Here is a 23,556-nt window from a genome sequence, read left to right as displayed (position 1 = left end):
AATGGATACATCAACATTCTATCTTTATTTCCTTTTCTGGAAGACACCAGTTTAATTTGTGCAACATCAAAGCAATTAAGTGCGCATGTGTAACTAGCTGCAGGTTACTGTACTGCTCACTCTGCGGGGATGTTTTTGTTTCAATGTTTTTATTAAAAAAAATTAAAGACCTCCATGGCACAACTTCTTCCCAGCATGGTTAGGTTTAGTTATAACAATTACAATACAATTACAACCAATAAATCAAGAGAAAAGAAAGTCTAACTTCAACAAAAATGGGCCACTTCAAACAAGATTAAAAAAACCTTTAAAAAAGACCTTGAAGTTAGTTGCCAACAGGACTAATATCTTGGCATTTGATTTCCCGCCATCTAACACAATGCAGAGACACAAGTGGTGCGGAGAAACAAGTGTTCCAATACAAGGTATACAGATGAGGTAATTTACAACACAGGAGTTGTTACAATCTGTAAACCCTTGCCCACCCCTCATGGCTTGGACACACTATACCCAGTCTGTTTAGCTGCATGCTTGTGCAGTGAATCTGACATAGCATTTGATATAAAGAGCTTGTGTCACCTCCAGAACGGCGTCCTTCCATTCTCATCTCGTTTTCTTGCTTTCCTTAGCAAGGCTTGATGGGTACAAGGACTATGAGCTGTTTGTGGTTTCCTTGTACAATTATGTGCGCTCAGCTAGGAAAGAGGCAAGTATTTTGATTTACAGTCCTCCCTCATTTACAAAAAATAAATCGGTTAAGTGTCCTGTGTAGCTCCCAACCTAGTGCAAACAAACCACAAGTTGCATCTCTGCCATACTTGGTGCTTTTAGCTACTGCACATCAAGGAAACAGTCAACATGGTCCGATTTTCACATCGTTCTAGGATAGAAAAAAGATTAAGTACAATACATTTCCACTGGATGACATCATGGAGAAGAAAGTTACCCTGGGGTGCATTAAAAATACATCTCCCATGTAGGTGATCTTAATGGGAAGGGGGTTATGGGTTCCATGCTGGCCACTTTCTCTGAATTTAATCACTGCCTTATGCTGCAGAATTAACTGACTCAATAAAGAAACAATAGTTGAACCCCCCCCCGGCCAAAAAAAAAATTAAAGTGGTAGACGCTCAGAAATCAAGCAGGCATGAAATGCCAAGGCTTCAGGACTTGTTGCAAGAACTAGAAGAGCACTCAATGCCCAGAACCAGCAGCTGCTGCAGTGGCATTAAAAGGAGGATCCAGACATGATGGGTGCCATTGTGCTTAAAGTCTCTCCAGTGGAGCCCCTGACAAGCTTAAGTGGTTTCGTTTCAGTGAACAGCAACGCACAAAACGTTGGGAATTGTTTCCCTGCCACAAATCCCAGCGTGGCCGTGAAACAAAAGGAGTTCTATGGCAAAAGATCCTTATCTCAGGAGATACTTTGGCTTGTGATGCTTCTATAAGGCTTCTCTGCACTGCTCACTACAACTGATCATACAAAGGTGCATATGAAGGTGCAGGCCACGCCTGTGTAAAAGTGTGCAACACCAACCCAGTGAGACCTCTACACAGGGAACTTAAATCTAACCTTGATAAATAAAACCAAATGTTTATTTACACCAAAGAATTCCAACACTGGATCTTTCACATATGAAGGACAAAGTATATATACACAGCAAAGGATAGCAAGGCTGTAACAAGGGTGCTTTGTCATCAATAGTAATATCTGTCCACAATTACAGGTCTACCATTTCAGTTTAAATTAGTCTACTCACTCCTTCCTCTCAGTGCATATTTACAAGACTGTGAGGTAACCAGTATTCTCACCACATGGCACATGAGGGTAGGGGTGGTGGGTGATGACTTGATACGTGACTTGGCGCAGTCTGATTTTCCAGCTCTTTAAATAGCCACCAGTTTGAATTCTCTATAAACAATTTTTTTAAAAAACAATATACTCAGTAACAAATTAATTCCAGAATTCCAAGCCAAGGGATTGGCCAGAAGAACCTTATGTGGAGAAAGGTATTGATTAGAGTACAGCTTACCCTACTGGAGCACCTTCAACAGGAGATGGTGAGAACTTCAACTGGTTTGGTAACTTTATGCTTTAAGACTAAAATTACATGCAAGGACAAGAGTTGGCGCTCTGGTTAGCTCCTGGGGAGACATGATTCATACAGGACAGAATTGGGTTTTAGGCCTTATCTGCACTTATTTCTTGTAAGCTTTTACCATCTCTACACACTGAAGTTGTCTCCTCAATATACCCCAGTTGAGTCATATGCAGAATATGGTGTTAAAGTGACTGGTACTTTAAGAATCCCCCTTCCACTGCCTTGTGCAGACTTGGTCTGGTAGACGGCAGAGGAAAAGCACAAGACCCTCCCTCCCCCTCAGGTGTGGGCTGGTGGAGGAGTAATGGTGGGACTATGAAGAGAAGAGATTTCCAGCAGGATACAACGGCCTGGAAATGTAGTTGGTTCATCTTTGTTCTCAAGTGATGAGGCGTTTGGGAAAAAAATTGTCCGAGAAATATTCCATCTGCAGTATTTTCAGGGATTCCCCTGAGTTACGAAAAGTTCAAGTAAAAAAAAAAAAAAAAAAAAAAAAAATCAGCCTATAATAATTTTTTTATATAATGACTGAACTACTATAAATCCACAAGCAACTGTTCAGACACGGTGCCTCCAACGTGTTCCATTCCCTCCCTTCCCCCGCCAGGTGCAAGCTGCATCCTGGGGGAGAGATAGAGGGGGAACCTCTTCCCCACCTGACTCAACTCAGGCATTTGGAGACAAAACCCATCATTACTGCTGAGCTCCTGCAGCAGCTGGAACCGGCATCCCCAGGGTATTGGTGGCAGAAATCACTGGTGAGCCTGCTAGAGGTCCAAGGGGCGAAGGTGTTGGCACTGAGGAGATCCCTGCAAGAAGACAGGTCAGTATGAATTAGAGGAAGTGGCACATCAGACCCAAGGCAACCCAATATGCTTCTAAAGGCCAGCTACCCTGGGAGGATAACAAAATGCCCCTCGTTCTCCAGAACGATTTGAAAAGAGCTTTCGTTGGTCTCGACACAATCCCCATTGGGCTCCAGGGGTAGGAAGGAGCACCCATGCTTGTACACTTGTCTCCTGGCTGACACCTGACTCTGGATAAGCATTATCCTCCCCCCTCCACACCTTTCAAACCTGCCCTCAAGATGTTCAACAATAGAGGCCTTCCCTGCAGAACAAGCAGGGACCATAACAGATTAAGGCAGAGAAATCCTACCCATCCTTCCCTCCAGTTTCATCCCCCACTCCTTTGGAACCCTCCCCCTGTCACTGAAGGCCAGGAGCATTGCCTGCAGAATTCACTACTCTCCACCGCTTCCCTCACCTCACGGCTGGCTGCCGCACAGGACTTTTTACAGCATTCACAAGAAGGAACTGACCTGACATCATACTTGCGCTGCTGACAGGAGTGCTGCCACCGGGCATGCTGGACGAGCCCATACGAGCCTGGTCCTTCACAATAGGGTCTAAGAACAACGGACGAGAGGTTAGGTTCTGTTCTGCCAGACCACATCCCAGAAGCACAAGCCCTGCAAAACGTATTTGCACCACGAACCACTGTATAAGCATGCACTGAGTATTCTTGTATGGAATGTCAGATTCTGCCCTCTGGTACTCAGAAGCAAATCCCACCGACTTCAGTAAGAGGCGTATAGGTGCACGAGGGTTGCATTTCATCCCTGAAACTACATTCATGCAGCACTTTGTTTCCGTGGGTGTGTGCTTGCGGCAGCGGAGGGAAATACACCCACAGCTCGTATGGCAAGGAACGACTGAGGCCACGTCGTCACTTCCCAGAAGATTGACGCTGCGGCAATCGATCTTCTGGAGTTCAATTTAGCGGGGTCTCGTAAAGACCCACTAAATAGAACGCTCGTCGATGCCGGAACTCCTACTTCTCATGGGAAGTACGGGAAGTCAACCGGAGCATTTTTTTCCCCATCGACTTCCCACTGAGGGACAGCACTGAAGCTTAGCTTAAAGTATGTCGACTCCAGCTATGTTTTTAACTTAACTGGAATTGCGTACCGTCAGCCCACCTCTGGCTGTAGTGTGAACCTGGCCTAAGTGACTTGACTTGTAATGAATCTGATCTTTGGAAGTGAGTTTAGTGGGCCAGAGAGCAAGACTGATCCCAAATTAACTGGTAATTTCTAAACACAACCGTAAGTTGTTCAGTGTATTGAAGGTCTAACACGATACAATCATGTCAGGTGACACTTGCTTTTTAGGTCTTTATCTTTCATAAAATGTCTGTTTTGTCAGCTGCCCCTTTTCTTCCCAGCTGCAGACAGACAATACCACACCCATGGCTGATAAGAGACCCAGAGCCCTATTTCTGCAGCAGCAGCACAAATAACCATAAATATTGTCCTAGTTGTAAAGTTAGAGCTGAGCCATTTTGGAAACCATTTTCTGCATGTATTTGTTCATAGTTGGAATAAAATTCTCTTCAACTTTTTTTTCTAGGAGTCTTTTTGCATTTGCTGTTCATGAAAGTTCTAGCCCTCAAGCATTACAATTGTTAATACCCATGGAAATCAATTTTTTAACATTTGCCAAAAGCAAACTAAGTTGTACATTAAACTGCACAATTTTCATTGTAGACTGGTGTGGATTAATTGTATGAGTCAATCAAGGAGCAAAAAAACAATGTGATCAGTGTTTACTAAGCAAATAATCAGATTTCATATTGCTGCAACTGTTCATGAAAAATCTGCAGACCAAGAATGATTTGTGGAATTCGCAAGTAAGTTTGAACAAATGCCTTCGAGAATTTTGCCACACGCTTAAACAAAATAAAGGCAAAAGCTGAACAGGCTATTCACTCAAGTTAAACATTAAACAGTAGAATGGGATGAGGTATTATTCACCTGGATTGATTAAAACATGGGAGACAGATGAGAAGTCAGGCATCTGTGGTGTAGTTATTACAAGGCTAACACCAAAGCAGCACCACACAGAGTCTTCATTATCAAGGCAACAGTTTCACTGACTCGACTGTGCCATATACCAGTGTTTCTCAACCAGTGGGACGAGTACCCTCAGGGGTACTTGAGAGAAGTTTGGGGGGTGCGTCAACACAACTGAAATTTGGAGAAAACTGAATTTCTGTTTTAAGTTGTATAGCGCTTTATTATTTTTGTACTTTTTACACCCAAACATTTCATCGCCCGCTATGATTAAGTTGTTTAAACACATGTGTTGCAATGGTAGAAAAAAAATGTGTGTGTCTGAAAACTGTAGGTACTGGGGGTACTTATACTTTTTTTTTTTTTAAAGGGGTACTTTATCACAAGGTTGAGAAACACGGCCATAAACCACAACTCATTCTTCCTCCTGGGAGTGCCTTCCTTTCCCAGCAAGATAAGCCCAGGCTGGTTTAGGTGGTGATGGACTACTACTCCATCGACCGCCGTCAGAGTTACACAGTCTCTTTGCTCCTATGCAAGCATCTGAAGAGACAAGGCTCAGTTTCCCATCTCCATCATCACTAACCACGAGAGTCAGCAGCACTTACAGAAGTAGGGGTGTTCCATGGCTTCTCTTGCTGTGAGTCGTGACTGGTGATCATATCGCAGCAATTTATCTAAGAAATCCAGAGCTTCTGGGCTCACCAAGTGCTGGTTCTCACTGTGAACAAAGCGCTCCCATCGCTTACGGGAGTGCCTGCAGAGGGAGGAAAGCCAAATGAAAGGAGGCTGTAACATCACTGCTGAATATGGCTTCTCCTCTTTTTTAAACAGGGCCTGCTGGTCAGATGTACCTCAAGAGGTACAGTCACTAATCAATGCAGCACCAAGTCAAATCAAAACTGTACAGTAGAGTATAAAGTTGAAGTGCACCCTGCCACCTCTGGATGGCGCAGTAGTCATCATGGCCTCTTAAGAGCGCACTGGTCCAGGCTGTGAAAACAATGCCCACACTTTAAACCCACACTTTCTCTCCTTACTCCCCCACCCGTCTCTCCTGCCCTGCCTAGTTTGGTGGGTGTCACCACCCAACATGGTCACTGTACTAAAAAAATCCATCCCGGCCTAGGCAGCGATGGATTTGCTATTGCCAAAGCCAATGGCTACCTCATGCAATTCCCTTGAAGAGTGGTAGCATTCGCCTAGTCACTAACTCCACCTGTACATTTATTGCCTCCCAGAATCTGCCAACATCTGGCCTCGGCCACATCTGCCGACACAAGATCCTTTTCAAGGGATCTGCACGGCTCAAATAGACTGGTATCACATATGAACTGGGTTACCTTTAAGAGCCCTAGAGCGGCTTTCTTCCCTAGTCAGTGGCCTGCATCTAAACAAAGCACACCTGCCACAGCATTAGTCTACCTGCTCCAAGATTTTGGATAAAAGATCCTGGCTTACCTGCCCAAGATGTCATTGAAGCGTGGATCCAGCTCAATGTTGTATTTGTCGATGTAGTCATATAGATCTTCTGTCCCCAGCACCTTGGCTATCCTCACCAACTGGTATCCAACAACAACAAAAAAGCCAGCATGAAGGGGACGGAGGATGACAAACAAGCATGAAAGTAACACAGCCTATGCCCTTACGAGCACCGAAGTGCTATTCCAGAACGCTGAGTCCATGTTCAAAGGTGGTCTTTTGTGGCTTCTACTCCCCAGACTGCATAGAGCCGGTCACAAACGCTGCAACCATTTCCATACCAATTTCCCGTTCTTCTTGTCAGTCATGGCAGACTATTAGAGGAGAGCGTGCAATATTCTAATCCAATTTGCAGAGGAAAATTCCCAAAATAGCAACTGTGTAGGAAGGCAAGAATAAAACTGGGGAAAAAAAAGCAGAAGCCCCGAATGAGCAACTGCAGGGCAATGAACTCTCTGAGAGGGCTTTGCAACGAAGGTCTGAACAAGGCAGCCGACGTTCTGTAACTTCAGATATTGGTTTAGGCACCGAAATCCAGGGGAGCGGCAAGTGAATCGGGCTTAATTTTAGACGTGTCCCATTTGAAAGTTTTGGCCCAGGGTCTTAGAACATATATAAGTCTGGTACCAAGTACTCAACGGGATAAATAAGGAAGTTAGTGTGAAGTCAGTAGCTTTCCATATGTCCATGCCATTTTTCTGAAACACAACTGTCTACTAGGCTAAATACAACCAGTGCTCTTGATGAGGACAAATACTTCAGACACTCCTGCTGAGACAGGGCTCAACTGATGTACATCCCCTTCTAGCCAAACGCTTCTATTTAACATGCAGATAAATGTTACACATTGACGAGCGGCCAAACAGTGTCAGATGAAGAAAACTAGCGATGATACATGCTAATTCTTCAGCCTCTTTGTAGCAGCTGGAAATGCAACCCCGAGACCGGATCCCTATAGGGATTGCACCTGCCAAACTCACCTGATCATAATTGTCATGGCCATGGAAAAATGGCTCCTTTCGGAAGATCATACTGGCCAACATGCAACCCAAGCTCCACATATCCAGACTATAGTCATACATCTGGAAAAAGCAAAGACAAGTCACTCCTTCAGGCAAGCTAACTTCCTAAGTGACTCCAATGCTAGTGAGAGCATTGTCCATATACTAGATCGGCCAGATGATGTTAGGAGTAAAGAATGAAACACGTTCATACCACACAAGCCTAGAAAACATTGTCTGGCTTAGACTGGACTTGTGGCATTTAAAAGAACAGTGGCCGATATCCTCTCTCGTTCGGTCTCGATGGAACTGGAGCTCTCCCACAGCTCAGTTCACTCACTGGAAGCAGATACTAGGGACCTGATCAACTGGCAGTGCATTTGGGTTGCCAGAAACGCCATGTAGGGCAAGCAAGACTAGAAACCTCCCCTCTAGGAAAAAGGGGCCGGTGAAAAAATTGGCTTGGCCCTGAAGCAGAACAGAATCCGGGAGTGCTGGGCCAGTAAAACCTTTCCGTCCCCAGCACTCAGTCTGTAACCCTCCACAATGGAAACAGCCTGTAGGTAAAATGAACTACAGCAATAACCTAGCTAAGACGTTTAATGGCCTCGCTTAGCAATGTATGCCATACATTCAGTTACCCTGCGTGTAAACATGAATCCAGTTCAATTCTTTGTATGCTCTTCCTTAGTACAAGGCTGGTCCCCTTCCCTTGCTGCTGAAATCAGGGAAGCAAGCCTGTACGTTTTTTGGCTTTTCTCTAGAGCCTCTTAGATACATTCGCCTCTCCAGTCCACTGGTGCCAAGTACCCTTTTTTCCCCCCTGCCTTGGTTCTTGAATTCTGACAAGTCTTCAGATGTCCTAATTCCTTAGTCTCCTACTTTTTATAAGCCAGGCATGTCCAAAGTCCGGCCCGCGGGCCAATTGCGGCCCGTGTTCCGGTTTAATACGCCCCCCGCTTCCTCCCCCTCTCCTGGCTCCCCGGCGCTCTTTTGAACTGGCGTGCTCAGCGCGCCGCTTCTGGCCGCGCTGCCGCCGCCCATGGCCTCCGCGGTCCTAGAGCCTGCCCTGTAGGGCACGTCCGCAGCCCCGCTCCCCCGCAGGTTCGCCCTGCCCCCAGGGCAGCGTGAGGCCGGCGTGCCCCGCGCTCTCCGCCCGCCTCCAACCCCGCGGGCCCTCCGCCTTGGGGCTAAGACCCTCACGCATGTTCACTTCTTCAAATCTGGCCCTCTTTGAAAAAAGTTTGGACACCCCTGTTATAAGCCAAAGCAAAGCAACTTGGGTCTGAACCTCACTTGATTCTTACCTGATAATCTACAAGGAGTTCAGGCCCTTTGAAGTATCGGGAAGCCACTCTGACATTGTACTCCTGGCCAGGATGATAGAACTCAGCCAAACCCCAGTCTATTAGCCTCAGCTAGAAATGCAAGAGGAAAAGGTGAAAAGGCCTAATCAGGGCCTTGGCTCTCTAATGCTTTTACACAGTGTGTCTCGGAAAATTGCAGTTTGGGAACGTTTTAGACACACATTGGGTCAGCTAGCAGTGAGATCACAAGCACGTGTGTTGATTCTTGATAGAGGATTAGTCTCCACACTGCTCTATCGTTGTGCAGGAAATCTCCCACACGCTTGAGACTATTTGAGCAAGCCGGAGCCCTGCATTTCAGGTCCAAGATCTAACATGGTAGGAAGGAAACATTTCTTAGCACAAGCTGCTTCTGTCTGGGTTAAGAGAGCAGGGGCATCTCGTAGAAGAGTAGTTTATGAGGGACAAAGGAACCACGTTATAATCATTAGCACAGCTAGACTTGCAAGTAAAAGCAGTGACCATATTTCCAACCACACAGAGGAATCAATCCTGAACGTATGTACACGTAATCACCCTTAGCTATCCACATTAGGGATGTTAAATGGCGTTTAATCAGCTAATTGACTAGTTGATAAGGAGTGGAGGGGGACTGCAAAGTTGCAGAAGGGTTAGCTCCCGGCCCTGCAGCAGCTTTGCCTTTTAAACGTATTAAGAGCCGTTAGGGGATGACAGCGGGCGTGAGCCAGGAATCAGCTGTCCCGGCTTGCACCTGGTCTTCTGCTGCGTCTCTGCTTCTCCTGCCTCAGTGTGCAGATGGTGCCAGGGAAGGGAGGGGAGAGAGGGGGGGAGACCAGGCTTTTAAGCCAGCTCCTGCTCCCCCCACCCTTGCTGCCTCTCTCTGACAGAAGTGGCGGGGGGGTGGGAGGGGAAGCGACTAGTAGAGTCACTAGTTAACTATTCGATAAGCAGATGCTTATTGGATAGTTGACTGGTTGCTTACATCCCTAATACACATTACAGTATGAACATTACAGCAGGGTGAATGGCTGTGAGGAAGAACCATCACGAACTTTATACAGAACTGTAGCTATTTAGTTGAAAGTCTCAGAGGGGCAGCCATGTTAGCCTGTATCTGCACAAACAACAAGGAGTCCTGGGGCACATTAGAGAGTACCAGATCTATAAAGTCATGTGCTTTCATGGGTAGAACCCATTTCATCAGATGAACTGGAGAAGTGGCTTGATTAGCCTCTTTAACACAATATACATACACCTCTGCCGCTAACTTCCACTCCAGTTCTTCTTCTGTCAGTCTCTAAGGTGCCACAGGACTCCTCGTTGTCTAAAGGCCGTTTACAGATTTCCATTTTGAATTTATTCACATGCTGGAAAAGCTGCCACTTTGAGCCCTGATCTCTTGCAGCACTACAGCACAGCGATGGCTGTAGAATTGAAGGAAAAACTGAAACCCACTCAGCATTCCGCTCCTTACCTTTCTGTGCTCATGGTCAATCATGACATTGTGGGGTTTGACATCTCTGTGCATGATCCCCATGCTATGACAGTAATCCAAAGCCTGTGTACAGCACAGAGGAAAAGACGACGTCATTCAATACAGGTAATCAGCTTTCTTTTGCACCAATGTAGAAATCACAAGGGAACCCCACTATTTTGTGTTGCTGGAGATCTTCCCCTTGACAAAGCTCCCATGCATTGGCATGGAGGAACCTGCAGGAGAGGTTCCACAAATAGGTAACTCCCTACTTCAGACAACAGATTGATGCACCTAATACCTGTCAAGTTAATACTGGATATAGGAATAATGTCTTGAGATACAGCTTTCTTCAAACCCAGCGAATGGGGAAGTGTTTTCATACATACTCCAATCTCTTCACATCGGAGTCTTGACCATCAACAAAGATCTGTTCAAGTCAGACTCCTACTAAAAAGATAACCTACAGAGCTTCCTTTTTGATACCTTCTCCCCAGAAATAGGTCCATCAATATGTTTTGGGCAGAGCAATGTTTCTAGCTTTAACTCGGATGCTTCCCAATGTAAGTGAAATTTCAATAATGCCCTAAAAGCAGAGCTATGAGGCACCAAGGATTAAACACGCTTACGAAATGGGAAAGAGGAACTTTATTCCCAATATGCATATGCAAGAGGATTTTGTGCTGTAAACACACTCAGTTCACAGGCTACATCAAGGCAGGAAGCCAGTATATAATAGCTCCCAGTCCAAGGTTTCCCCTTTTGCCGCAGGCTGTATGCACACATCTATGATTTAGTATTTCAACTTGTCTCAATGTGCCCCACAATTCAAAGGCAGTAGCCCCTCTATCCCCCAGGGCTGGAATTAGGGCTGTAAGAGTGTAACCGTTTCAAAGGTTCAGTTTATCGGTTTCTGTTATAATTACACCCCAACTCCTGGACCCGCTCTCAGAGTCAGCTGTTGCCCTATGCTACAGAGCCTGCAGCAGGGGGAGGCAGCCAGCTCCCTGGGAGTGGAGCCAGCAGCTGGGAGCCGGTGAGCATAAGCTAGCTCCCACCGTGCACTGGCTTCCAGCTGCCGGCTCTGTTATTGCCCTGCACCCCGGGCTCTGTAATATAAACCTTATACTGCAGAGCTTGCAATACAACCGGCTCCCCAGGACTGGGGCCAGCAGCCTGTGTGCACCGGGAGCTGGTGTGCACCGACTCCTGGCTCCACTCCAGGGAGCCAGCTGCATGTAACCATGAACACTTTTAACAGTTACATTATTAACCGTTTGTTGGGGTGTGGTGTTTTTTTTTTTTTTTTTTTTTTAAACACACTCCTAGTTGGAATATGTGGGAACAAGACAGGCCAGATCCTGTGACCCTGACATCAGCCCTCTCACTTGTGTCATTCAGAGACCTGATCTGTCTCCACCTGCGTTTGTTTTCCATCACTGACTAGTCACGCCAACGACCGCAGGACTGTAGCAAGGGGGAAAGCTCAGATCCACACAAAACTGATACAAATCGATGAACTGGAGAACATCCACTTACCTTCAAAATCTCATACATGTAGAACCTAATATCATAGTCTGTTAATGTCTGGTACAATTGCTGTGGGAGACAGACATGGCTTCAGTTTAAGAACACAGCAGGAGATCACAGTCATGCCAATACAGAATCAAACAACCAGATTCCTGCAGCTTTGTTTCTCCAACTGCATTCACAGCAGTAGCAACACTTCCTCAACCCACCGGCCTTCCGGCACTTCCCCGTTCCTCCCATTACTCAGCTGTACCACACAGCGTGAGTACAGCTCCCTGTCAAGGAGAGCAGTTCTGGTTCCATTTCCTACAGACACCTGCAGCCCGTCAGTGCAGCGTCAGAAAAAGCAACGGCGTGCAGGCTGGCTCTCAGAGGCTGAAGACCTCTGCAGAACTAAGACTATTCCAGGTGGTGTTCACAGAAGAGTGGCTATAGTGGGTAAGAACAACCGTCCCTCTAGCCCACTACCCTGTCTTCCAACTGTGGTCAAACCTAAATGCTTCAGAGGGAATAAACAGTCCATGGCAACTGACTGATCCCTTCTGGATTAGCCAGTCCCAGCTTCTGGCAGTCTGAGGGTTAGGGGCACCTGGAGCATGCTGCATCATTGACCATCCTGGTGCGTAGCCATTAACACAGTGGTCCCCAACATTTTGGGGCTGCCGGACGCAGGGCTGCTCATGCACCGGGTGCCCAGGGGTGGGGCCAGCCCCGATCACTCAGAAGGAGTACAGAAAAGGCCCAGGGGGTGCCATGGTGCCTGTGGGCACCGTGCTGGGGACCACTGCATTAACAAACCTTTCCTTCCATGAACCCTAATTCTTTTTGGAACCCAGTTATCTTTTGCCATTCACAAAGTCCCCTAGCAACAAGTTCCACGGGATGGCAGTCACTGAGTGAAGACGTACTTCCTTTGTTTTAAATCTGCTGCTTCTTCCTTCCGTTGGGTGACCTCTGGTCTTTGTTTTATGTGAAGGAGTAAATAACTCCAAAGGTAGGTCAAAAAGCACGTAACTCCTCCCCACAGAACCATGCTTTTTCTCCTTTCAAATCAGGGAAGTAAGCAAGGCAAGAAGTTTTATATTAGGAGTAAAAGCAAACTACTGCTTGGAACCTGAGCTAGAATGCAAATGTGATGCATGTTGGGGAGATACACAAGAAGCATTTAACAGAATGGGACGTGGGCTGAGATTCCTGCGTTCTATTGCATGCTGTACTACTGAGACATGACAAATGGGCAAGTTACAAACCTTTGTCCCAGGATCAGGCATCTTTAATTCCAGGACTATGTGTCAAAAGGAAACAGCCACCGAACTACCTGTCCAAGACCCAGGTACTTGTCCCTCTCCATAAATAAAAATTAAGGGGGGTGGCTTTCAAATGGAAAAGAACACAATTGCAAGCAGATGTCCCAGACTGTACCTTAAAGTCTGTGTTGTTTACATGTTCAAAAACCAAAGCAGGAGTCCGCGACTAGGAAGAAAGGAAGGCGTATTTAGCTATGTTGAATCATTGATAAGCAATCTTTGTATATAGTTATGAGTTAATCTGGTCATTTCCTTTGATCATCATTAAAATCTCTTCTCCCTTGGATAATTTATATACTTCATTTGTTTTCCAAGATTCACAGATTCGGCACAGCTGAAACCATCACTACTCTACTTTGGCCCTGTGTTTGCAGAAAGAATTCACACATTTCTGTTCTGCGTGACCAGCCCCATAGTTTACACCAAAAAGGTAACATTGGCATAGTATGCCTCTCAAGGGTGTGAAAAATCCACCCTCCTGAGAGAGACAGCTATTTCAATCTCACCCCCAGCCAGGGCCATGCCTTGCAGGGTCTGGGACCCCTTCCCCTCTTCCCCCCGCAGGCCCCATCCCACCTCCACCCTTTCCCCCAAGCCCCGCCTCTGCTCCACCTACATCCCACCCTTGCCCTGCCCCATGCACCCTTTTCCCTAAACCCCCCTCCCTGCAAGCCAGGGGATTACAAGAGGGCCTGGGGCAGGGGTCGAGCCCTCCCTGCACTCACTATGGTGGTGGGAGCTGGAGAGACCCAGCAGCCTGTTCCACTCTGCTCTGCCACCCTCCCAATTCACTGTACTTGCTTGGCAGTGGCGGCAGGAAGCCGAGCACCCCGCCCCCAGCCCCTCTGAAAGAAGCTAAACCGATTAGAAGGCTGATCTGATTAACCAATTTAAAAACAGGAATTAAGAGGGGAAAACATAGTGATGACAGGCCAGCACTGAAGTCCAACCCAGCAATTTCAGCCTCATCCCTAAGCCAGTTATACTCACCACAGGGTCTTTTACTATGTCTGCAAGAGTGATTATATTGGGACCACCTCGCAAGTTCTCCAAGATCTTGATTTCACGCTTGATTTTCTTCTTTTTTACTGGCTGAAATAAAAACCCAAAGCATTGATAAAACAGAACATTCCAGTGAGCAAGATTAATGGATAAACTGGAACTCAGCATCTGTCTCTCAAAAGTGGCTGTCAGAACCCGGAGGTTAAATAGCCAACCTTCCCAGTTTCATTATCTGATTTTGCATGCATTGGAAGGGGGAGGTTTCTCAAATATGTGACAGCACACCACCTCTCCTTCCACTCTCCCTTGATCAATCACCTGGTGAGAACCACAGCTAAAGCCACTTATGACCTGAATGGCAGTATCGAGATTTTTGTATTTTTAATTACCTATATGATCAGACAGATGGAAATGAAAAATAGCACCATGTGATCAGCAAGCTCTGAGTGGAACACGAGCAATACAAGTTTGAGAAACAATGGATTTCGATAGTTCACCAATTAAGGATCTAAGGTATCTGTGTTCTGGTGCTAACAATCTTTTATTAGCCAGAGACAACATGCCAGGGTCTTTAGCGGTTAGCAGTTGAGAGCCTACCTCTTGAATTTGCATCCTTAACTAAGCTTTTCTTCTCTACAGAATGTCACCAATGCTCTGAGGTTAGTCGTCACTAAAGTTTAGAAGTTTCAGCGGGGGAGCCATGTTAGTCTGTAACTGGAAAAACTTAAACAACCAATAGTCCTGCAGCACCTTACAGATTAACACAAATGTAGATGGGATCATGAGCTTTCGTGGGCACAACCCACTTGTTCTTCATCTGAAGAGGTGAGCTGTGCCCATGAAAGCTCGTGATACCATCTACATTTTTTGTTAGTCTCCTAGGTGCTGCAAGACTATTTTGACTAAAATTTAGCTAATCAGTGGCCTTCAGGAGGAACAATTCCAGCCTGACTCTTGTTCTGCTCAGAAGGGGGAACTACCTAAGAGTGCTCACAGCATCTCACAGGGCAAGAATCATCCCTTTGATGTCGGCAGCTCAGCTCTAAAAGTGAAGGTCTGGTGTACCAGCAATGATCTTAAACAAAGCCTCGTTCCCTAATTCGGGGGGGGAGAAAGCCATGACAGCACACCGTGACAGGGTAGCACCTTGGAAGGATAGGCACAGAAACAGATGCTGCTTCAAGCAGAGGTCTTCTGTAGACAGATTTGACATAGTAAGTAAGCAGAGGGGTAGCATGGATTGACAGCATCTAGTGCAGAGTTACAGGAAACAAAGGGGTTCCACGTGCCACACAGGGTAAGATTTCCTATAACCGAGTTATTTCAGGAGACTCAGATGTCCTATTCGAAGCTCTGCACTTTATGTTCACCGTACCCCAGGGAGAGATTTCCACCTTCCACCTGATCCCTTGCTCACCTTGAGGATTTTAACGACTACTTTTTCATTATTTGTGATGTTAATGGCTTCAAATACTTCGCTGTATTTGCCCCGGCCTAATTTCCGAACAAGTTGGTAGTCATCTTGATTTCTGCGAAGAGATACAAGCACAGAGTCCCCCCAAGGAGCTCAATCAGTCCTCTCTCACAAAACGGTCCTCTCCAGACATCAGCTCTCTGCCTTGCCTTCTAGACAAGCTAGATAGAATTGCTGACTGAACTCCTCTTTCTAGAATAAAAGATCAAGGACTAGTTGAGAAATGTCGACCTTTGCCTTTCCACCTCAGTACAAATTCAGTCCTGGTGAGTAACGACCAGAGGAGCAGGTAGCTGCCTACCTGTAACGACCTGGTCTTTGTGTAGTTCCTACACAACAGGAATTCCACCTTCCTACCTGGAGAGGGGTCAAAGATAAAAGGGGCCATGCAGACAACTACCCTCACCCTCAGAAGTGGCCCGTCCTGTTCAGGGATGAAGCGCACTGGGAGAGGAAACCTTTCACTGTCATTGTCTGTTTTGCATCTTTCCTTGGATGGGGGATTTATGTCCTAGGATGTCACAAGAACCACATTCACTTGAGCTGATCAATTTCTCCTTGAACAAGTGACAAAATAGGCCCAGTTCCCGATCATCTCCTTGAATGTGGGGCTGGGGCAATCAAGTATTTCAACTGAGACCATCCCAGATGCATGTGTGTGACCCTTCCAGCACAGACTTGATGTACAGGACTTCCACGCACATCACAAAAATCAAATGTAGACTGTTAACTGCAATTAAAATGACTAAGGGAGACAGCACTAAAACGGATATAAAACCTGTTTCAAATGGACTGAGTGTAGGGCACGGCTTCTGCTCAGAAGATAACATTCTTTTCAGAGGCCAGGCTCAGGGAAGTGCCTACGCAGCCCAGATGCTGCTATGTAAAAGCAGCAACGCAGCAATATTAGCTGGAACCAATGCTATCTGAATCTTGGGAGGTTTTCGTTACAAGCTCAATTTAGCACTCCATTCCTTTGAATGAAATATACAAAACTTCTCCAGACTTGGCAGAGAGCTGAGCAATGAGACTGACACAAAGACATCATAAAAAAAAAGTCTTATGCAAGTCTCTTCAATTATCACCCGGTTTACAAAAGTACCTTGACAGCTTTTCAAATTATTCACCCAGGGATAAGATCTTAGTTTTTCTACCAGCACTGAAAAGCAGCTAACTTAAAGGAAAGAGGGGGCTGCTCAAAATGTTTTTATGCTGCTGAGGTTTTAAAATAGTGGCACAAGAAAATGTTTCAGACACTATGCAAGGCACTGTGCTATTTCTAGAGTTGATGGTAACAAAACTTGCAACCTTACCACACACCATTCACACTAGAACACTGGCAAATCAATAGAATAACCTTAAGCACTCTAGGTGCTCGATCGGCTAGCTTCCCATACACCACTTGGACAGATCCATAAGGACAACCCTGCCCAGCACAGTCAATACGAAGTGAAAACACTTACCCCCATTCGACAACATGTGACTCATAGTCCCAGTACTCTCGGGGTCTGTGCGTGTTTACATCAGTGTAAACTCTGGCCCTGCTTGGCACGGGTCCTGACATGTCGGACAGGTTGCTGGGTGGAGTTGTATTAGGTGTTTAAGAGCCTCTGATCTCAAAGCCGGACACAGGGTGAATGTCTGGGTGGGGCCTTTTGATTTTTCCAGCTACAGAAAAAATGAACAAAGGTTAAAATCTCAAGGTAATATTAAAATGTTTAAATGTAATCATTAAAAGCTGTCCAGCAGAACTGGAAACTGGACATAGGTTGTTCCTTGGAGCATTTTCCTGCTCACGGGGCCCGAGGAAGTGGGAAGTAACACTAGCTTATCAGTTTTGGCTGACTCAAAATTTCACTTTAAAAAAAGTTTTCTAACTTTCATGCCTGCACATGGAAATTAATGCAGCGTGGTCAGACGACAGACTCACATCAACCATGTTCTGAAAGCAGCACAACATCCAACTCCTTAATCCTCCAGTCGAGAAACAATGCCCAAGTCACAGTGTGTTGAAGAGCCCAATCCACACGACAAGATAACATATATGACTAGAATCCACCATCTATCTGTAATGCAGTGATAAATGATGCTGCATAGTACAGGGGAATGAAGGACAGATTTTCTGGAATAGACTATTTACATCAATATTTTGTATTTAAATATTTTAACCTTTACTTATAATTGTGTCTAAGAATTAGAAATGCATTGGGAGCAAAAATAGTTTGACTTAATTACTTTGCAGTGAAAATATGCATGAAAGAAGAGGATTAGACATGTGGTGTCCAACACACTACCCACATATGGCAGTTTGGCTGATTGAGTGTGGTTAGTTGGCTCTCAAAATTATTTACATTTTCAGAATTATGTGGCTTAGTGGCTACTGCTTCAGAACTGGCTGGACACCACGGGCTTAGACAATTATTTTGACTCCCCCTTGTCCCTATGCTTGCTTTTTATTACTCTCAAGCCCAGGAGTTTCAATCTAATTCCAGACTAATCCCAAAATAATTTCCATCTATTGCTAAAATACCAGGGAAAACCAGTAAAAGTTTAGAAATGCAAGGGTCCTGACTTCCTATCCTGATTTTTCCACATCCAACAAATCCCAAGTCTGTAAAAAGCAAAGAAAGAGTCACAGAACATCAAGACTTACACACGTTTCACTTTTCAAAACAGTTTTAGATCTAAAGTGAGAGCTCCTCAAGGCAGAGATTATGGCTTTTTACCCCTAAAGCATCTAGGACACCGTGGAGACAATGTTAATGAACAAAAATACTGATGCTTAGTGTCTCAGCCAACAATCCTGCAGTAAACCAAATCCTTCCCTACTGCTTCCCAGTGCTTGTCATCTGTAATTTACTTCATCTTACCCACTGAGAAACAGACCCAAATCCAAGCATTTTATTTAGGCTAATGTGCAGGAGCTATGCTTTAATTACTACAGTAAAACTCCAATAGTCCGGCACCCCCAATAGTCTGGCATCAAAATGGCAAGAGCCTAGTGAGTGAGTGTTGGCAAAAAAGGAGTCACAAGGCAAGCAGCTGAACCGAGCAAAAAGGGTAATATATATATATATATATATATATATATATATATATATATATATAAAAAAACCATCTTATAGTACCTCCTGATAGTCCGGCATATCCGATAATCCGGCACCACTTAGGTCCCAAAGATTCCAGATAATTAGAAGTCTACTGTACATGGATCCATTTTGTGGAATGGATAGACTCACCGGCCCTGAGTCACTGCTGTGGCTTCTCCATGACTCTTAAGGAATTAGCTAATAACTAGATAAACTCCTCCATTATGTAGTTAGATACAACTTAATCACCTTCATTAGACCTCCCATAATGTGTCTAAAAAGCCTTACGATACTTGTTTCAGAGCAAGGTCCTTCCATAACTAAGCAGGATAATTTCTACTGACCACAATTCTCTCTGAAAAGGCTGGTGCCAACCAGAAATAACCAGACTTTTTAACATAGTTTTCTTACTTTCTCAGGAAATAAAAGTCTAAGTTTAGTAGATTCAAAATGTGACCAGGCCCTCCAAGGCAACTTAACAGCAACAAAGTTACTGAAGTCAACCCAACACTCCTTTGAACATTATTTCTATTTTGTGCTGTAAAGTTGTCCCAGGTTCCTCTTGTTCTAAAAGAAAGACACTTCTACGCTATTTTCATATTCTTCTGCACAAATGTCCCAACACTGACACCCTCTACACACAAAAATCAGCAATGACACATTAATGTAAGATAAACAGCACAGTAACAACAGTCATTCCTTTGGTCCTCAAGGTCTTGGCATGTACAGGTCGAAAGACCATATTCCAAAAGTAGTTATCAATGGTTTGCTGACAAACTGGGAGGGTGTATCTAATGAGGACCCATAAAGCTCAGTTCAAGTCAATATTTTTATGAATAACTCAGATAATGAATGGACATTTGCTTATCCAATCTGGATGACACTAATACAAGAGGGGCTGTCATCACTTTGCAAAACAAGATTAGAATTCAAGACAACCCTGACAACTTGGAAAACTTGTTTGAAATCAACAAGGGGAAATTCACTAGAGAGAAGTGCAAAGCACTACACCTCAGAAGAAAGAATCAAAAGTGTAACTACAAAGCATGGTACTAGCTAGATTGTAGTATTGTTGAAGAGGATCAGGGGGAGTCGTAGTGGATCACACATTGAATACAAGTCAGTAATATGGTGCAGCTGTGAAAAAAGCTAATATTCTGGAGTGTATTAACAGGAATGTCATATGCTGGGCACCAGAAGTAATTGTCCCATTCTACTCAGCTCTGGTAAAGCCCCAGCTGGAGAACTGTCCAGTTCTGGGTGCCACACTTTTTTCCTAAAGTTGACAAACTGGAAAGAGTCCAGAGAAGAGCAATAAAAGTGATAAAGTTCAGAAAACCTGACCTATGGAGAAAGGTTAAAAAACTGGGTGGCTGTGTCTACACTGGCATGAATTTCCAGAACTGCTTAAAACGGAATACTATTCCGTTTTCAGTTTTTCCGGAAAAGGAGCGTCTACATTGGCAGGCTGCTTTTCCGGAAAAGCCCTTTTTCCGGAAAAGCATCTGTGGCCAATGTAGACGTGCTTTTCCGGAAAAGAGCCCCGATCGCCATTTTCGCGATCAGGTCTTTTTTCTGGAAAAGACTACTGGGCTGTCTACACTGGCCCTTTTCCGGAACAGTGTTCCGGAATAAGGACTTATGCCCGAGCGGGAGCAGAATAGTTTTTCCGGAATAGTGGCTGATTTTGTACAATAGAGCGTCGTTGCTTTTCCGGAAATTCAAGGGCCAGTGTAGACAGCTCGCAGCTTATTCCGGAAAAGCGGCTGATTTTCCGGAATAAGTGGCCCAGTGTAGACACAGCCGGTATGTTTAGTCTTGAGAAAAGACAACTAGGGAAGACCTGAGGAAAGCTTTCAATTATATTATAAATAGGATGGTGATCAAAAAATAACCCCAACTACACATATAATATGATGGGGGCTAATTTAGCTATGACAAATCAGGAAAGAGATCTTGGAGTTCTCTGAAAATGTCCACACAGTGGTCAAAAAGGCAAACAGAATGTTAGGAATTATTAAGAAAGGGACAGAAAATAAGACACAGACTATCTTACTGCCCCTGTATAAAACTATGGTACTCCCACATCTTGACTACTGTGTACAGATCTGGTCTCTTCACCTCAAAAAAGATATTTTGGCCTTGGAAAGGGTTCAGAAAAGGGCAACTAAAATGATCAGGGGTTTGGAACAGGTCCCATATGAAGAGAGGCTAAAGCGACTGGGACTTTTCAGTTTAGAAAAGAGGAGATTGATGGGGGATGTGATAGAGGTCTATAAAATCACGAGTGGTGTGGAGAGGGTGAATAAAGAAAAGTTATTTATTAGTTCCCATAATATAAGGACTAGAGGACACCAAATGAAATTAATGGGTAGCAGGTTTAAAACTAATAAGCGAAAGTTCTTCTTCACACAGCGCATAGTCAACCTGTGGAACTCATTGCCAGAGGAGGCTAGGACTATAACAGAGTTTAAAGAGAAGCTAGATAAATTCATGGATGTTAGGTCCATAAAAGGCTATTAGCCAGGGGGCAGGAATGGTGTCCCTGGCCTCTGTTTGTCAAGCCCAGTTGATAAGAACACGAGATGGCACGAGACAAATCGCTTGATTATTGTCTTCGGTCCACCCCCTCTGGGGCACTGTCCACTGTGGGCAGACAGGCTACTGGACTAGATGGACCTTTGGTCTGACCCAGTTCGGCCATTCTTATGTTCTTATCAACTGGGCTCCATGTCCACTGAAGGTAGGACTAGTAGTATCAAGCTCAATCTGCAAGAAGGGAGATTTAGGTAAGAAATTAGGAAAATCTTCCTACATATCAGGATAATTACGGACTGGAATACGTAACAAATGGAGGCTGCGGAAGCCTTGTAATCAGTGAAGGTTTTTAAGAACAGGTTAGATCAGGGGTCTCCAAACTACGGCCCGCGAGGCCCTCTCATCCGGCCCGTGGAGACTGTGACGGGGAAGAAACTCCCCGCACTAACAGCCCCTCCCCTGGAGAAGCGCCAAGCGGCGCAGCGCCGCGGAGCTGGGGCGGGGAAGAAACTCCCCACACTGACAGTCCCTCCCCTGGAGAAGCGCCAAGCGGCGCAGCGCCGCCGAGCTGGGGCGGGGAAGAAACTCCCCACACTGACAGCCCCTCCCCTGGAGAAGCGCCAAGCGGCGCAGCGCCGCGGAGCTGGGGCGGGGAAGAAACTCCCCACACTGACAGTCCCTCCCCCGGAGAAGCGCCGAGCGGCGCAGCGCAGCGGAGCCCAGGGGAAAGCCCACGGGGAGGGGAGCGAGGGCGCACAGCCGCAGGCGCGGCAGGCGAGGAAGGCGGCAGGACCCAGGAGGAGAAGGGGCAGGGACGCCAGGGTGAGCGGCACGCCCCGTGCGTGCCGGCTCAAAAGGGCGAGGGGCCGGCAGGACAGGGGCGGCCGGCACTCACTTTCTTTTGGGCAGGCAGCCAGGAGAGGGAAGCCGGAGGAGCCAGCGGGACGGAGGAGGGACTCTGGACCCGCGCAGCCCTTGCCCTGGGCAGCGAGACTCCCCGGCCGGGGGTGCGGGGGATCGGAGCCGCCAACGGACGGCCACACGCCCTGCGGACCGACGGCCGAGCCCGGGCTCTGCGCGTCCCTCACAGCAAGAGGGGTTGGGACTTGGCGTGGACAATTGCTCCCTATTGGCCAGTGCGTTCTTATCCTATTGGCTAGCTCTCTCATGAGGTCACTAGTGGGCTGGGCTCTATTTTGGCATCCAGGAAACAATTTCACCATTCACACTAATACAGGTGTTCATGTGTAGTGTATCAATGTGTTATTAAATAATAACTGAATAAAATAATATTAAATAAATAATTAAAAACAACATCCATGTTTTGATTGTTTTTTATTTGGACCTCAAGTGTGTAGTCGGCCCCCGAACTGCTGTTTGATAGTTAATGCGGCCCTCGGGCAGAAAAGTTTGGAGACCCTTGGGTTAGACAAACACCTGTCAGGGACAGTCTGGGTATAGTTTGTCCAGCCTCAGCACAGGAAGCTGGACTATATAACCTCTTGAAATCCTTTCTGGCCCTACGTTTCTATGGTTCTAGCAACTAGCTATGCACAGCACTCTGAAGTACACTAAATATGGGTTGTGCCAAACAACCAGAGGGGCAACTCATGGAGCTGTAGATCCTCTACTGAGAGCACAGCATCTTCAGCCTTTAATAGATGACACGCCAACTGCAGGAAGCAATTTACTGGCTCAATCGTAAGCACAAAGGGAGAGGCAATTTCTTACGTGACCTAAATCTAAGACTCTTGGACTTTGTAGAATGTAACCAGCACAGAATCATAGGACTAGAAGGGACCTGCTCAGATGTCTCCTCAGTCAGCTCCTAGACTACTCTAGGATGCATTTCATTAGGCTCTGGTGACTTGAAGACATCTAACCTGTCTAAGTAATTTTTAGCTTGTTCTTGCCCTATTTTAGCTTCGGTTCCTACCCCATTTTCACTGGCATTCACATCTTGAGCTACACCCAAGAAAAAACATCTGTTCCCAGCATTGGTTAGGCACTTGTAGTGGCTCCATCATATCACTCAAGGGATGGGCTGCTGCATTTTGCAGTAACTGATGCATGCAGATGCTTTTCAAGTGTAGCTCCAAGTAGAAGTCCATGATAATGCAGCCTCAAGGTTACAAAGGTGCGCATCCTCACGGCACAGTCTGAATCAGAGATACGAGTAACATCGCCAATAAAAGCAGAATAAGGGTTCATTTACTGGTGCATTTCAGAGTAGCTTAGCTGAGTGGGGAAGGCCTGGATCACCAACTGAAAATCTCTTCTAGGAGAGAGAATATTATGCCACTGCAACAAACTAGTATTACTGTCAAAAAACATGCAGCAATCATCTAAGGCCTAAAGTCACAAGGGTGGTTCTG

General features: G+C 45.7%; 1 protein-coding gene across 2 annotated transcripts in view; it reads right to left on the bottom strand.

The window, feature by feature from the left end:
- Window positions 1–1,574: 1,574 nt before the first annotated feature.
- CSNK2A1 (casein kinase 2 alpha 1) overlaps window positions 1,575–23,556 on the bottom strand; it is a 38,872-nt gene continuing 16,890 nt past the window's right edge. For both annotated transcript variants that reach the window (XM_075900887.2, XM_075900888.2), the window contains 12 exons: window positions 17,018–17,222; window positions 15,498–15,609; window positions 14,069–14,170; window positions 13,194–13,244; window positions 11,781–11,840; window positions 10,242–10,325; window positions 8,747–8,857; window positions 7,419–7,520; window positions 6,418–6,518; window positions 5,565–5,713; window positions 3,424–3,510; window positions 1,575–2,911 (listed from right to left, as the gene is read on the bottom strand). In XM_075900887.2, the coding sequence (XP_075757002.1) occupies window positions 2,796–2,911; window positions 3,424–3,510; window positions 5,565–5,713; window positions 6,418–6,518; window positions 7,419–7,520; window positions 8,747–8,857; window positions 10,242–10,325; window positions 11,781–11,840; window positions 13,194–13,244; window positions 14,069–14,170; window positions 15,498–15,609; window positions 17,018–17,118 (1,176 nt within the window). In that variant the 5' untranslated portion in view covers window positions 17,119–17,222 and the 3' untranslated portion in view covers window positions 1,575–2,795. The remainder of the gene's footprint in view (window positions 2,912–3,423; window positions 3,511–5,564; window positions 5,714–6,417; window positions 6,519–7,418; window positions 7,521–8,746; window positions 8,858–10,241; window positions 10,326–11,780; window positions 11,841–13,193; window positions 13,245–14,068; window positions 14,171–15,497; window positions 15,610–17,017; window positions 17,223–23,556) is intronic.

The sequence above is a fragment of the Pelodiscus sinensis genome, chromosome 17 (genome assembly GCF_052426305.1).
Source record: "Pelodiscus sinensis isolate ZL-2025 chromosome 17, ASM5242630v1, whole genome shotgun sequence".
Taxonomy (NCBI): Eukaryota; Metazoa; Chordata; order Testudines; family Trionychidae; genus Pelodiscus; species Pelodiscus sinensis.
The sequence above is the reverse complement of the archived record's forward strand: the minus strand, read 5'-3'. Positions and strand labels throughout refer to the sequence as shown.